Source organism: Coffea eugenioides, chromosome 2 (genome assembly GCF_003713205.1).
Source record: "Coffea eugenioides isolate CCC68of chromosome 2, Ceug_1.0, whole genome shotgun sequence".
NCBI classification, from domain to species: domain Eukaryota; kingdom Viridiplantae; phylum Streptophyta; class Magnoliopsida; order Gentianales; family Rubiaceae; genus Coffea; species Coffea eugenioides.
In genome coordinates this window covers 9,082,471-9,099,026 of record NC_040036.1, presented here as the reverse complement: position 1 = coordinate 9,099,026, position 16,556 = coordinate 9,082,471, and the positions used below count along the sequence as shown (strand labels likewise).

Below are 16,556 nucleotides of genomic sequence, written 5' to 3'. Positions count from 1 at the left end.
GGTTTTATCCAACACCGGTATCCGATTATAGAAATACACTGGCTTATCCAGAGCCCGAACCCGGTACAAACTGGACCCCACCTAACTGGATCCTATAAATATAGCCGCATAGGGTTTGATTGCTGAATCGGTCAACTCTCCACACTTGGATCATCCACTCAAGTAGTGTGATACATCAGCAAAAGCAGGAGCAAGCTAGAAAGATATCCATTATCCATGGCGATGCGATCTGTCGTTTTACGTAGTGGGCTGGGTCGTTTAATGGAGGGGACTCCCCGATCGTCTTCAATCTCCGCCTTTCGCTACTTTGCCGATGATAAAGGTCGTGTCCTCAGCGAAGAAGAGCGTGCTAAGGAGAACGTCTACATTCAGGTTTTCTGGCCCTGGCCGATTTGTTCTACTTAGTTAAATTTTCTGGTATTTTCTCTTATTTTCTCTGGACGATTGAAATTTTATTGATGAATTTTGTTTGTGGCTATCTGGATGAAGAAATGGGAGAGGGAGAGGTTGGAGAAGCAGAAGCTGAAGGCGGAGAAGGAGAAGGAGAAAGCTGAACGTGAGAAGTCTGAAAAGGTTTTGCCTTTCCCATTTTTCGTTTTTGATTTTGAGCTCATCTTCTGTGAATTTAGCTGGGGAACTTTTTTTCACGATTCGTGTTCTGTGTGGTGCTGTAGTTGTTCTGCTGCTGTTTATGCTTTCTTGCCATATAAAGGATCCTGCACATCAAAATACTAAAGAAGACAAAACCTTGTGAATAGTCTTAATACTAGGGAAACTATCGCCTTAGGGGAACTAATTTACCGTATGTGTATTTTAATTACTGAAAACATGTTGCCTAACTTTGAGATACAGAAGAATGGCAGAAGTGTCAGCACAGGTGATCAGTAATAAACCGGATAGACCAGAAGTTGATGGGGCTTGCCAGTTATATGGATAGTTATACATATGGAGGATGAGTATTAGTGGTGAGGTGTTTGGAACGTGGTTCTTTAAATTTCTGACTATGGGGAGAAAGGCACTGGTCAGGGGAGTTTCCACAACGGCATAAACAAATTCTCAAGTCTAAACATGAATCCCATCTTGCATTTTGAATGATGGAGTGGTGTCTTTGATATCAGCGCTGGATATTGATGTGCAGCTCTAGTTTTGGAACCATAGTTTATTTGACTGTTTATTACATTTTTAATTTCTCGTTGCTGATGGATTTTCCTTTGGATCTTTGTTCTTTCTCAGAAAGCTGAAGAACAGGCCCACAAGAGTTGAAGTGACTGTTTCTGGACTCTGTTGATTGTGCAACTTTGAGCTCAAAGCTTTTCATCTCCACAAATAAAATGTGTTGTAAATAACTTTGTCATAACTCTTGACTAGTGTTTCTTCCTTAAGTAGAGTGTGGTTACTCTTGTTCATATATTCACTACCGGTGTTACGATTTTGTTTTTCCTTCCGATTATAAAAATTTCACTGTTTTCTTCTGTTATTTTTTCTGAGTACAATTTTCATCTGTGCTTGTGTGATTGTTCACGAGGCGTTCGTGTGGTTCAGATTGACATTTGATGACTAATTCTTTGGTTAGCTGTGTTGTAAAATACATAGTGGGATGACTTGAATGTATAGAAGCAAATAATTGTGGAAGTTAAGACACTAATGGGAATCCAACCGGCTGCTGTCATGGATGATGAGCGATTGTAGGCGCCAGTTAACTAAGCTTTACAGGTCTAACAACTCAATTGTCTAAGCAACTATCCCTGTTCGTTGTTTGTGGATGTTTAAAATATTTGAAATTTTAGACAGTTAATATTTGCATCAGAGAAACTAATAAAGACAGCAAGCACTTGTGAATGAACTTCTAATTCAGAGGATTGAAACCTGTAGTTCACCTTATGGCAGAAGTTAACTAACGTTAATTGGAATCCTTGATGAGGTTTATTGCCTGATTGTATGATGTCGCCTCCCAATCTGCCCATAGACAGAGACATTAAATCCGGACTTGTTTCACAGGTCTTGCAAATGACTAATAACTTGACGTGAATGGTGCACGCTAGACTTGCAAAGGATAAAATTTATTAGAAGGAGGACTTTCATTTTTAAACTGTTTATGAAAAAGAAGGGGTATTGTATATGATCTGAAGGCGACTTGATAACAGTTCAACAACTAAAGCAATAATGAGTGAGAAGGAAACTTGCTTTTGTTTCAGTGCTCAACAAAAGCCTGCTTTGATCTTGGCAACCATTGCAGCATCACTTTTAAATGCCTACGTAAGTATGCTATATTCTAATCCAGTAGCAAAAACGGTTTCGGGCACTGAAACAATTCCTGCACTTGCATGCCCAAATGCAGAAATGGCTCTGGCTGGTTCACACAATAGGTTGTCCTGATAATGGACAAGCCCCTTGGGAAACAAAAAATATCTCCGGCCACCGGGGAATTGGAGCACAGCAAGTGAGACACTTGGCCCATCTGAGCCGGGAACTCTGTTACACACTATCTTTTGTGACAGTAAAATTTGTGGGAAGATGGTACAGAACTCCACGGACTCCAGAGTAGGTGAAGAAGTTGCCATTGACGGGTGGAAATCACTGGAACAATAAAATCTTAGAGGATACCAGGATCGCTTGCTATGACTGTGAAGGCAGCAGTGGCAGCAAAGACTAGCAGCAGTGAAGGAGAGGGCCTAACCAAATTCAATGTTCTGCATAGATGATTGCACATAGCAAGTGTTTTTAGTTAGAAGTTGAGAATGTTTGCATTTCAAACAAGCTTGTTGCATGGATTATCTTCCATCCGTACACTTATATCTTGGCCAATCTTCTTCATCCTTGAGTCTGTGTCGGAATTCACTACGTTTTTGCTCTCTCTTTCCTTGGACAAACAGAAGCCGCCAAGAAGAAAGATGCTGGCATCACATTGTCGATCTTTCCGAAGTTCCAATGATCATAAATGCTCACGTTATCACCCCCTGACCCGAGTTTCCATGCAAATGCAGAAGAAAAATGTTTGCGGGCGCAAATATACTTCAGATAAGAAATCATAATTAAGGATGGTGATTATTATAAAATCCATCCATAGAAATAACCGATATTCAACGTTAGGTTACCTGAGTAGAAGGCTGTTTTCAAGATTTCGTAGAGAACTAAGAAATTCAAATACCTGAGCGCTGCCAAGTTGCCAGTTATGTGCTTTTCCATTCCCTTTCTCCACCTTAACAATGACATTTGATGTTTATTGTGAAGTTGATAGCATTTTGCTCAAATACATCAGCTTTATAAAATTTCAATACTGCTCCCTCCACCTTTTTATTTAGTGCTTTTCACTTCAATATTTTGTACAGCTGAAAGAGTAGATTTTGCAGATTTAATAAAATCTAACTGTAAGCAATATCTAGAGAAGCCTGAAGGTGAAAACTGAAGGTGAAACTGCAAAGAGATGCAATACTTCGTCCCGAAGCAAGTAAGGGGTTCTATTGTACGTAACAAGAGAATTAAAGAGGCATATTCTGAAGTGCATTAATTCAAAGATAATGATCACAAAGTGACAGTAAAATAGATTTTAGCATTTATCATCGAAAACAAGGACATAGTAGTATTTCCTGCTCCGCAGATTTTCATTGTCCTGACCAAGAATCCGAGCATAATTCCTTTACCGTAGACCTATAAATCGAGCTCAGGTTATTCGTAGCAAACTCAAGTAGTCTCATCATAACGTATTAACTTCATTTACAATTATTATTCACATCCATTTTGCGTCCCGTGATGGCAATCAAGCATGAGTTGTTCTTCTTGCTCGCAGTTGCATCTGCAACCATTTTGAATAGAGCCATGGCAGGGGATCCAGATATTACGTCAGATTTCTTGCTTCCACCAAACGTCACTGCTGTGAACGGCACCTTTTTCACCTATACTGGAATGCGAAATATTTTCCAGACCGCAATTCCACCTGCTTTTCAGGCTACAAAAGCAAGCCTGAAGGAATTCCCCGCTCTTGATGGACAAAGTGTTTCTTACGCTGTCTTGCAATTCCCTGCTGGCTCTGTCAACCCTCCTCACACTCATCCACGCTCGGCTGAGCTTTTGTTCCTCGTTCTTGGCTCGTTAGACGTTGGATTTGTGGACACTAAGAACAGCCTCTATACTCAAACACTTCAAACTGGTGACTTGTTTGTGTTTCCTAAGGGACTTGTTCATTTCCAGTACAACTCTGATTTGAACAAATCTGCCGTAGCATTTTCTGCATTTGGCAGTGCAAATGCTGGTACTGTTTCAATCCCTGGCACTGTTTTCAACACCAGCATCAGTGATGACATTCTGGCTAAGTCTTTCAAAACCGATGTTGCCACAATTCAAAAGATCAAGTATGGGCTTGCAGCATAAGCCTCGATGCAAGTATGGGCTTATCAGCAGTGAAAGAATGTGCCAGCATTTTATTTGCTTCATCCTTTTTTTTTTTTTTTAAATCAGCTTGGTCTCGTTAAGATGAATAAAGGGGTATGTGCAATAATTGAAATTTTCATCTTTTATGCTGGAAGACTTTGGATTTTTATGGTGATTTGCTCCACCATGTAAGGTGCACCCCGGTTAATTTCTGTTATTTTGGTATAAAATCGTACGGTAATTGCATAATCGTAAATTTTATACCAACAGTTATATGAATTGACAAATTTCACGGATATACCAAAGTTATGCAAATTCATACCAAAATTATACGAATTTACATCAACTGAATAGAACTGGACAGAAATGACTTGGCAAGGCTCCGAATTTGAAGGATATATCAATACTATCAAATTATCACACATTTTTCTCTAAATTATCACTTTCTCAAAGGACATATATGCTATTTCCGAGCAATATGTGCCATCTAAGATAATGGATTAGGGTTAGTTTGAGTGTTTTTGGACTGATGGTAAACCATTGTGAAAGCTCGAAAGTATCAAGGAACGAATTGGTTCAAATAGACAATAAGAGGAGCAAAATTAGAATCACGTATATTTTGTAGGGTGCATTCTGTAATTACACGAGTTATAGCATTTTCTCTAAATACTAGCCACAGAGCGGACCATTTACTCACGAAACTTTCAAGTACCCAATAAAAAAAAAAAAAAACCATATAATTGGATATATTAATATGAGGCACATGTGATTTGATCACGTCTCTGTCCAACAATATCTCTCATTCTATTAGTAGACAAACTAGAGATGAATCACAAGATAATTGTAAAACGAATGCGAATATATGTGATTTTTTTTTTTTTTGTCAACACATAAGTATCTTATGTTCGTTGACTGGTTGCCCTATGATTCAACTATTCCTCTGCGGGTCGGAAGAGGCTGCCCAACATCACCAACCGTTGCACCGAGGATGCGAATATATGTGATTTAAAGGAAAAACATCGTGAGATGACTATTTAAGTTTCTCCCTCATGCAAGCTGGCACAGCACGTCTTCACATATTTTTCTATATGTAACGTCATAGTTTTGGTAGGTTTACATAAAATTTGTCCCACGGAAAAATAAGCAGAAGCTAACGCATTAACGAATCTATCGAGATAGTCCAAGCATAAATTTCACATATTCTTTTCCTTTTTTTTCCAAATTCTCTCATTTGTATTGTTATTTTTTCGATTTTTTAAATATTTTTTTTAAATATTTTTTAACTTTACATAGATGACATCCTAAAAAGTGATATAATATTTTTTTATTTAAAAAATTTTTAAAATGTGCAATCCAATCAACCTAAAAGTAGCGTTTTAATGCTGAACTCTTTAGAATGTTTAATTTGAAGCTAGTGAAAGGGAAACGGGGTGCCCCCATGGTATCCCCAGTACAAGGTCTAAGAATTTAATTGCCTTTGTAAAGGCCCCACATGTGAGAATGATACTACTGATTTTGGCAATAAAAATGGTCCCTCAACCTCAAGAGTCAAGTCAACATGCCCATGCCACATACTTAAACCTTGTTTGGATTGCGATTTTCGTCGGAAAATTACGTCGTTTTCCGTGATCACATTTCCCTGTTACCTTTTTCCCTCGCATACATCAAATCGCTACAGTAATTTTTCTATGAAAAATCATAGAAAATGCAATCCAAACACAACCTTAAATTCTCGTCTTAGTCATATCCGTTTTCATCATTGTCTTTAAAGCATAATGAATTTACGAGGTATAGCTTGAAATTAAACTTGCTTTGTTTCCTATGAAAATCAGAGAAACTGGGATAGCTTTTTTTTTTTTTCTTTTTTGGTCTTCATGTTTTTGATATTATAGAAGATTTCTCATTTCTTGTTCCCGTTGGCACTCAGCCTAAACCTAAATAGAGGATGAAGGAATCCAACCATAATCCTCAAAGAATAGCACTACCCTTGTTACTTGTCCCACTCAATTGTCTTCCAAGACAGCCGCCAAGTGACAAAAGCCTCCTACTATTACTCCATCCAATTAAATTATACCATTCACAAATGGATACGCATTTCTAAAATCTAAAGAAACCACAGCAAAGTCGAGGTAAATGGACAATAACAAGAAAGTTAGACACGCCAAGTAAAACACAAGCTGGCTCAATTTCTTCCTGATTGATTGCAATATCCGAATCAAATTGATCATCATTGATTCCAGCATGAGTCAATGTACTCAAGATTTTCGTTAGAGAGTAAGGGCCGAACAAATAAAAAGGTTCGTCTAACTTAAAAGGGTGAAAGGAACGAAACGTATTATTTCTCCTGTATTGCCAGGTCAAGTCGCCAATTTAAAGGCATAGGTAAGTTCTAGGATCAAACTACCATTAGCTATCAACTACCATTGGTTTCATGCCAAAACGTCCATATCTAACCCCAACTATGAACACTCCATATACAACCATCAGTTTCCAGGAGGATGAAAAAGAAAAAACCTACGCCAAAATATACCCTGATCTATCCCTCTATCAAAGAATTAAACTTTACAGGTCAGGACTGTCAAATTTCTAGGCAACCATGCACTATATGTACAGAGAACGATTGTATATGGAGTTCCTCCTGCTCATCTTTGCTCGGGAAAGCTGAAGTTTTGGTACCCTGCTTGATTAGGAAAATTGCTTGGAGGGGCAACTGTTTTACTCTCCAAAGGGGTGGTTATGTCATGGATACTGGATCTCTTCCTCTCCTTCTTGCCAGAAGTCTGGCGAAGGTAGTATTTCTGGGCATGACTGGCTACTTGCGTGGGCGTTCTCGTCACCACCACATTTCTTGATATGCTTCTCCAATCACCTCTACCATACCTATCAAGGCCGATCAGAAACAACCTGCAAAAGAAACAAATCAAAACCCACTAGAATTTGAAATTCGTAGATAACCAAAGCAATTTGCATGTTCTATGTATTACGTTCGATTACTGACAGGTGTAATTTTGAAAAAAAAGCCCCAAATAAAGATACAAAAAGATAGACACTACATCAAAAGACCAGGCAAAAGGGCCAAAAGTCTAAGCGTTTGACTTTAGTAAGTGAAAATTTCTAAACAACAATCACACGGATTCTCCTTAATAAACTTAGCAGTTATTTGACTGTGTCAGGATTAGGATATGCAACAGCCGGATGCCAATTTCAAGTCCGTACAAGAAGTATTCTTTCCAAATGAACATCATCATATCACCAAAGACGGTAGAACGCCGTGCACAATATCGGCGCATTTCCACATCAATGCAACATTATCTATACACCAAGAAAGGGTTGAAATTGCCGGAAGGCATAAAGTTTACCATTTCAAATCAGAATTGGCAATGCAAAGGTGGATAGAGACAGGAACTTGGACATTAGTACCAAGAATATGCAATTTGCCAAAACAAACAGTAATAACCAAAAGTAACAACAGGACAGATTAAACCTGTAGGCATTAGCATAATGTCTTTCCTGATATGAGCAAATTCTTTGACAAATTATCTTCAACAGTAATCTGCAGTTTTCAAAAGCAATCCCTCTGATAGTTCATGAAATTGAAAACCGTTGCTAAAATTATTTATAGACATGACCTTAAATTTCTCCCCCATATTCTCAGGCCCAAATGCTTTTCAAACATGCGGTGTAAGATTAATGTCCCCCAAATAAATGAATTCTTTTTCATTAACCAAAGACAATTCTTAACCAAAAACTGATAAACCTCCATTCAAAACAAATTTACAATTCAATCGACCAACAAAATTAAACTTTAAGGAAAAACCACAGAAAACTGTTCCTTCAAGATTTTTCTGTTCCTTCAAGATTTAACCTTTCTCCCTAACAAACTATTGAAAGAGACGACATAAATACCAATAAGTATTTGCCTACTTTTCACAAAAGCAGTGATATTATTATTTTTTAAAAAAAAAAAACCTATTGGCAAAATTAAAAATTAAAATGAAAAGTTAATCCCCTTCCAGTATGGAATTTATCCAAACAACTCCAACTATATATAAAATTGGCTGTTTGATGTTTGAAAAAAAAAACATTTTTTTGCAATTTGCAATCATAAACCAATAATAGGTAATCAGAGGTGACCGATCACCGACATATTTCCACCTTATGAATGTGTGTGTATAAGCAAAAGAAATGAATGAAGCAATTGAATACCTGTGTTCTTCCTCAGTCCAGGGGGTGCCTTTCTTACGCTCGCCATCACCATGCTTGGCTTTACCAGACGCCCCAAAAGAGATCTGATTAGGGGTTCTCGACTCAGGCGGCGGCTGCAGGGGCTCCCCCCACCCGAAAAACTCGTCTTCATCAGCATAATTGGGCAGCTCAACTCGTCCGGCCTCAATCTCCCCTACATCATGAACCAGAGCCTCATAGTGGACCCTCACATCTTCGGCCGTTTTACCGGGAACCCTGTCGGCGATCTTCTGCCACCGGTTGGGAAGGTCCTCCGGGAACCCAACCAGCGCCTGCTCGAATAACTTGTCCTCGTACTTAGTCCACGTCACCACAGGAGGGTGCGGCGGAGCAGAATTGTACATCATCCACGACTGATTAGTATTGTTGTTGCTATCGTTAGGAGAATTATACATCTTCTGAATTGTTATTTGGCTGCAGCTTTGGATATTTGTTTTGCCTTTGCGGGCTTTCTTGCGGGCCTTTTTCCAATCGTTGTTCGGTTGAAGGGATTTATATATATATTTGGGGAGAGATTTAAGGGGTTTTGACGCGTGACAATGGCGTAAATATAATATATATGGTGGGGTCTGAGAGGCAGTATAATTGGCGGAGGAAGGAGTTTTGTTAGATTACGTAGTTGGCTTTTGGAGTCCAACCTCCTCCTGTTTTTTTTTTTTTTTAACTTGACCTTTCCTTTGAGTTCTCCTTGACTTTTCCTTTTAATCTTTTCTTTTTACTATTTCACCATTTCAATCTTCTCCCCTTTTTGCCAAAAATTTTTATTTCCATATTATGTATTGATTTATTTAGAAAAAAAAAATCAATCCCCCCTTGGCCGTGTTTCATCTTCCTCACTGGTGGCGTACCGTTCCCTTTTTCAAGGGATGGTAAGGACGAAAATTGCATGTTTAAAGGTCAAATTATACTCAACTTTGACTCATTAGATTCCTTAATTGAATAGTGAATCTTCCGTGCGGTTCCTTAATAGACTTGATCCTACATCACTTCGATGCATAATGCTACCAATAACAACAAAATGCGCAGCATCATATTTTTGTGTTCACATTATTAATTGGAATTGGAATGGAAGGTCATATATTCTTGGAAAAAATAAAGATTAGCTTCGTATATTTCTTTTTTTTTTATTATTTAGCTAGAGTGAGAAATGAAGACACTCATCATTATCTTTCACATTAAATTTATAAGATAGTATACCCTCTAGATTGTGCACTTTCTGCATCATAATCAACCTTAATTATGCGACGCAGGTAAGTCTAATCACTCGAAATTTGTGATAAATAACTCTTCAATCATGAGCATAACTATCAAGGTAAGCATTTTAACTCGTAGATTTTGTTAGTATTAATCATTTATAATATGCAATCTGATTTTTTCAACTGATTGCATCGCTATGAGTTATTAACTTATTAACAATATCAATACCAAACAACTATTAGGTATTGGGGCATATTGACAATTAAGCCTATTTAGATTGTTATTTTTCAGAGTTCTTGCAGAATAATGTATTGCAATAATTTGATGTATGTAAGATAAAAAGATGATTGAAAAATGTGTTCACGAAAAATATAGATTTTTTTAAGGGATAATAACAGATACCTCCCTTGAGGTTTCTCCTAATATCACCTGATGCCCCTAAAGTTTCAAAAATATCACTTACATCCCCTAGTAATTGCAAAAAGACTATTATATTAACCTTCACGTAAAACATAATTCACATTTCAAATAAATGGAACTTAAGATTTAAAAAAAACGAAACAAAAGTCACTTTCTTTTCTTTTCCTTTTCTCCAATATTCTCTCTTACTCATTTTTTGGATGACTATGCAATTTTCTATTTGTAAAATATAATAAAATGAATTTTGTTACCTTTTACTTTTTATAATTGTGATAAAGTGGGGTATAATTTATTTGCTTATTTTGAGTTGTTTTTTATAATGATCAATATAATTTAAAATTTTGGGCACGAGTTGAGAAGAAGTTGGAAAAAAGATAAAGTTCATAGGAAATCGGTTTCAAGCATATAGAATTAAATTAGTCAACTGTATTTCTTTGCAAATATCTTTTTTATTTTTTAAATATATATTTTTATGGACTATAACATTGCAAATATATATTTTTTAAATATATATTTTATAGTACTACTATAAATTATTTTTAAATGATGGCTTTTTTTTTAAATAAACAAAGTGATCTAGAAGCACTTTTATTTAGGAAGTAGAAGGGTAATTTAGGGTTTTTAAAAATTTTGTTACACAAATAACAAATGTAAGGGAGGTAAGTGATTATTTTTAAAACCTTAGGGGTGCCAAGTGATATTAAGAGAAACCTCGGGGGAGGAATCTGATATTATCCCTTTTTTAAATGACAATCCAGACAAGACTAAATTTTAGAAGTTTCATTTATTTGTTTGCTTCGTAGTTAAAATTCTAAATTGTTCGAGACCTCTATAAAAGCCAACTGTATCTCCTTTCCAACTCCCTCCCACGCACAGATAGAAATAGAGATAAACGTTAGAAGCAGACATGCATATCTTCATTTTCACACTAGCAAAATCCAAAAGCCATATGGCACTATGACAGGGTTATATTCTAAGGAATATACTAATTCTTGGTATCAGAAGCCTACATAAAGACTCATAATACCCCTTCTTACTACCCTAATACCCCCCTTTTCATTCCCCTCTCCTGCAGCATAATGTACTGGTATCTTTTGAGTTAATTATTCTCCCTTATCGAGACATAAAAATGAAAAGATTTTACAGGTGATGGTATTAGGGACTAAAAATTAAACCACTTTGTGCAATGAAACTAAAAGGCGCCCAATGCACATTCAAGAGCTAGAGATAGAGGAGTTCTTAAAACTTCAAGAGCCGTCAGCTGGCTGCTCGCATGTTTCCCAACTAATACGAAAGAAAGAGAGTTGATAGCAACAAAAGAAAGATATGGACCAATTATGCTACAAATGCATGCATTTGAATGGCAATTAAAAGAACGGCAAGACTTACAATCTAACAATCCTCCAAACAGTGCAAAGTTATTATTATTATTATTTACCCACCCACTTTTCTTTACACACCCCAACTATCAGATTCAAAATTTCTCCGGTGTCAGATTCAAATTTACCGAGAGAACTCTGAAAACTTTTCCCTAATCACTGAACCAGCAATCTTCAAACGTATTATCTATTTTTCAATTCAACATCATAAAATCTTCGTCATCTATCATATGTATTTGACTTTTTACCAATTGTAATTAGAGAAAATTGGTCGATAAAATTCTTTTCACCATGCTATCATGTTGTAATGTCAACAAGGACCGTAAGCCTCTAGTCAACCCTCTTAAATTTTCAACTTAGACCATCAAACAATGCATAGTTACCACTACAATATAACTACATTGTAAAGTTCCTTATTGGCGTCCATCACTTCCAGCCTTCATGCCACATCTGAACTCTTAAATAGATCATATATCTCCTGCCAAACCCCCTATCCACCCTTTCATGTTAATGTGAAGCCATCCTTCGAGACGCTGACTATCCAATTAGTTCAGCTGGTAGGCAAAAATCAAATTTAAAATAGATTACACTGAAAATAAAAACAAGAATGTCGCGTAAGAATGTCACATTGAAAATAATACTGTTATAGATACATGTTGATTCAGTTGGTAAAAATAGTATGAGACAATCGAAATACACTTGTAAAACAACCAATGCTGCTGAGGTATGCTCTATTCCGTGGAGATAATCGAAACCGAAACCGTTTCAAACCCTTCCTTACCCCCAAAAAAAAAGGGGGGGGGAGGCAATTGAATAAATTGCTGTAAATGGGACTACTATGGTAGTGCTAGCATACAATTCCTACTACTACTGGGGGCATATTTTAATTCTTTGGTACTGACATGTTACATGTTTCTGTTTATTGATGCAATAATGAAGTCATAATTTGTCGACATTGGAGTTCGGGTGAAGCAACGTTGACGAGATGCCGAGAAGCGTGCGCTGTCGGCAACCGCATGGATTGGGGGGTGGAATGGAGCCAGGGAGGGACTAGGGAGGAGGTGGCTTTGTCGTCTTGTACAGATTGGTGAGTAACAGATGTCCCTCGTCAGCCGTCCTCCAGAATAAACTCCTCCTTATTATTGGAAAAAGCGTGTTCGTCGAATCTTCTTTCTGTGTGGAAAGCGCTTGTCCGGGCAGAGCGGACTAGGACGTTTCCGACTTTAGTTTTTGGCATGATTGAAGCCACCTCCTTTAGGGTTTGAAAAATTATAGAAACCTCCCCTAAAAAAATATGTCTTGAAAACAAATGGTGATGTAAGCACAAAAGGCCGGTTGAATATGCTATACTGTCCCAATTTGATTTGCAAACAAATTAAATGAAAAAGGAAATCAAATATCAACATTATTTGCTAAGTAAAAAATTTTAAGGTAGTTCTTGCAACAAAATTTAACCCATGTTTCAGGGCATCATTTTCTAATGTTTGGACTTCCTTTAATTTCCTTTGCTAAGTAAGTTGTGAAGAACATGTTTTTAACAAATGCATCCCTACTAGTAGGTCATTTATAAAACTAAGCAAGAAATCCATTTCAATGACTTCGGAATTGAATATAATATATTAGGCCAAATAAGTTTAAAACTATTAGAAAAAGAAATATTTGCAAATTGCGAATTTCTTTTACACCCACTTTTCATTTAAGATTTAGAGAATTGTTAAGATTGTTTTTTTTATAGTCCTTTCGTAACATAAAAAAGATAAGTGTAATTTTTTCAAGTCGGCTATGTGGCAAGCGACTATACCCGCCACGTTTTCTCCGCTAGGACTTGACAGTTCAGATTATGTAGTTCTGGATAAGAATATTTTTGCCACATCAGAAAACTATTTTACAGATTACTCGCGCGGTGCGGCGTTTGAAATTTGGAGTCTATCGGTGTGTTCAATTTCACACTTGCACCTTTGCCCTTCGCTTCACTGCGACGGTGGCGTCATCATGAAAATGATACAGTACCATAGTGTTAATCCACCGAGCACTTTCCACCTGCAATAGAACAAGGGTGACAAAGATGCATCATTGTCAATAATATTTTGGGGGTGGTCGGTGATATTTGGAAACGGGCAGGAGCTGCCATCAGAATCACGGCTCCTGAGCTGTTAATGGCCATGTTTTGACCTCAACAAATTGTGCGGTCTAAATTACAAGTTGTACATCGATTTTCATATTATGTGTGAGATCCATAAAATTTTGTATTAAAGTTATACGTTGTGCAAACAAAATTACGCCGTGTGCAACTAAAGTTACGCGCTGTTGAAAATGGTCAAAACCGTTGGGGACGGTTGCAGGTGCCCCTTGTCCGTGATATTTATTAACATCAGGAATTAGTCCCTTGACTTAAAAGCTATACACATCCACATTAACATAACTTTTTGTCGTGTTTAGGTCATGGTGCTGTGACCTTAACACGGCATAACTATTAACACATATTTCTTGTGTCTATAAGTCTTGCAACTCAATTGAATTCCTCTGCTTCTATCAAACTGGACGATTGATTTTGAGCAAGTCTCGTGAATAAAATTTCTTCTTTTTTTTAATATTAAAAATAGGGTCATGGCACTCTGATGTTTATTCAATTACAACCTTTCTGCCCCTGCATAATGGTTTCTCTTTTGTAAACAACAACACAGCATCCGGGGCGATCAAAAGTTATTCTTCACTCCCTAAAAACATTTTTTTCCGAGTGAAAACTGCCATTCAGATTGAGCGAGAAAAGGACCTTGTGGGGAACTATATATATAATCTGACTTCCTCTTTTGCTGCTTCTCAAATTTCCGGCACCATGCACATTTTGCGAACTCCAACGACTTTTATAGTTGATTGCAAAAGAAACAGAAAAATAACAGGAGAACAAATGTACTCAAGTCTATATAGTCTCAGTCAGGCCTGCAATGTGCACAATCCATCATCAAACTGCAAGAAATCAGCTCCAATTGTAGCTTTTTATTGGTTGCTAAACATACGATTGACATACCTAACAAAACATGAATGTTTAGTTATTTCTAGGGAAGCAAAACAAACAAACAAATGAAACTAAATTTATAAAGGTTGTCAAAAGGGATACTGGTTCATCAGAGACGTCTTGCCAAGTACCATGCAAATCCAAGTCACTCATGCTTCCATAACCTTTAAAAAGATTACTCCACGTCAACAAATTCCCGCTCTCCTTTTTTTTTACCGTTTCCACCTTAAAAATCATCACTTTTCTTAAACTCTCCTGAATGCCAAGTATTTTAATGAGGTCCGACAAAAGATTGAGTACCTTTATCTGCATGAAGTTATGGAGCTTATAAAAGCTTTAGAAGATTTGATAACATTCGGGAATTAATCAATTTACTCTAGAACTAGTTCACTGTATTTGTCCTTTTTTAATGGAGGGAAGAAATGAATGGCGTGCGTTCTCATTTTGGAGAATTGTATGCGTCTCAACTGTTTGTTTGGATTGCATTTTTCTGGATTTTTGTAGAAAAATTTCTATAGCAATTTGATATATGTGAGATAAAAAAGTGATTGGAAAATGTGTTCACGGAAAACGTAAGCAATTTTCTTTGGAAAATTGCTTTCCAAACAAAGTAATTATGGGTACTTTTTTTGTTCAAGTGTAAGTTCCAAACCTCATAAGGGAGAAAGGAAAATGTTTAAGAGTTAAATCAGACACTTCACGATCACCTAATAGTGTTACTATTAACTGATTATAGCTTCTAAGAGTATATGTTTATTTTTTAAGATATCATTTACTTGCATCGTTATACTTTTTTAATTACAATTTTATTTCATATAGATCACATTATAAAAAATAGTGCAGTATTATTCTAAATATTTTTCTAAAGAAGTTCCTATCCGAATATGACTTCTATAGGAGTCATATTTGGAGTTATGACTTCCCTCCGGTTTGGGCCATAGTTGTGAACGAATCATCTGGGCTGAAAATTCCATGATAGGTCTCCCTTCACCCGCCTCCCAATACATGTCGGCTTTCATATAATTCAGCAATCAACGAAAAAAGAAATGAAACTCTAAGAGAGACATTTCACGGATTCCAATTTTCCACATTGGAAGCACAACAATTCCATGGAAAGTTTCATTCACGTTTTTTTCTTCTTCTTGGAGGTATTCGGAATCATCATAGATTCGTGAAATATGAGAATCCAATGATTTCTTATCTTGGTATCCTGCCAACAAAGTCAACGTACGTGCATACTAGAAAGAAATTAATAATGTGCACGTTTCTTCTTCTTCTTCGCCTTGCTTTGAGTTTTCGGCTGACGAGGGAAACGGGAGAGTGGAAAGGCTGGGAATACTGGGCGATGATGACTGGGTTAAGCTAGAAAGGGACACGCCATTAGTTGGGCCCAAAATATGGACATATAAGATAGGAGTTAGGAATTGGAAGGGAGATCCCATTAGAGTGGGCCAGTGTCGTGCATGTGTTGTTAGAGAAGCCCTTGTTTGGAACTGTGGTGCATTTAAAAATAATAATAATAAATTTTTTATACGCTGACAGTGTATACACTAGCGGGTCTAGATACATATCAGATACATAAAATTTGATATTTAAATTCAAATTCAGATGATGTGGCATTCATCTAATCTTATCAGTGTAGAAAAAATTAATTCTTTAAAAAAATATTTTTAAACACTAAAAGTACTTTTAAAGTGTTTGATAACTAATCCTCTGTAACCTAAGTAGTCCAACTTTTGAAAGCTTAAAAGCACTTGTGTAAGAATTTTATTTTTATAAGCCAATGCAACCCTAAATGGGGCCTTAGTTTTGTTGGGAACTGTAGCATAAAAAAGCTCTTTTATAATAATCGTTGGCTATTTGGTTTTTTGGGTTAAGTTTCATTGAGCATTCTCTTGGGGTGCATTTGGTTCACGGGCTGGATAAAAGGA

At 36.8% G+C, this 16,556-nt stretch overlaps 3 protein-coding genes across 3 annotated transcripts; 2 read left to right on the top strand and 1 right to left on the bottom strand.

Moving 5' to 3' along the window:
* Positions 1-135: 135 nt before the first annotated feature.
* Positions 136-1,477, top strand: LOC113762143 (TBC1 domain family member 10B). Its single transcript, XM_027305444.1, has 3 exons — positions 136-372; positions 490-573; positions 1,234-1,477. Exons 1-3 carry the CDS (start codon positions 217-219, stop codon positions 1,261-1,263), a joined length of 270 nt encoding a protein of 89 aa, XP_027161245.1. The 5' UTR covers positions 136-216; the 3' UTR covers positions 1,264-1,477.
* A 2,215-nt stretch (positions 1,478-3,692) lies between these two features.
* On the top strand, positions 3,693-4,368 carry LOC113754575 (germin-like protein 9-3). Its single transcript, XM_027299002.1, has one exon. It carries the CDS (start codon positions 3,751-3,753, stop codon positions 4,366-4,368), a length of 618 nt encoding a protein of 205 aa, XP_027154803.1. The 5' UTR covers positions 3,693-3,750.
* Positions 4,369-6,679: 2,311 nt separating this feature from the next.
* LOC113762457 (transcription factor DIVARICATA) lies at positions 6,680-9,095 on the bottom strand. Its single transcript, XM_027305912.1, has 2 exons — positions 8,575-9,095; positions 6,680-7,272 (listed from the first exon to the last, which is right to left on the bottom strand). Exons 1-2 carry the CDS (start codon positions 9,006-9,008, stop codon positions 7,011-7,013), a joined length of 696 nt encoding a protein of 231 aa, XP_027161713.1. The 5' UTR covers positions 9,009-9,095; the 3' UTR covers positions 6,680-7,010.
* Between the last annotated feature and the right edge of the window lie 7,461 nt (positions 9,096-16,556).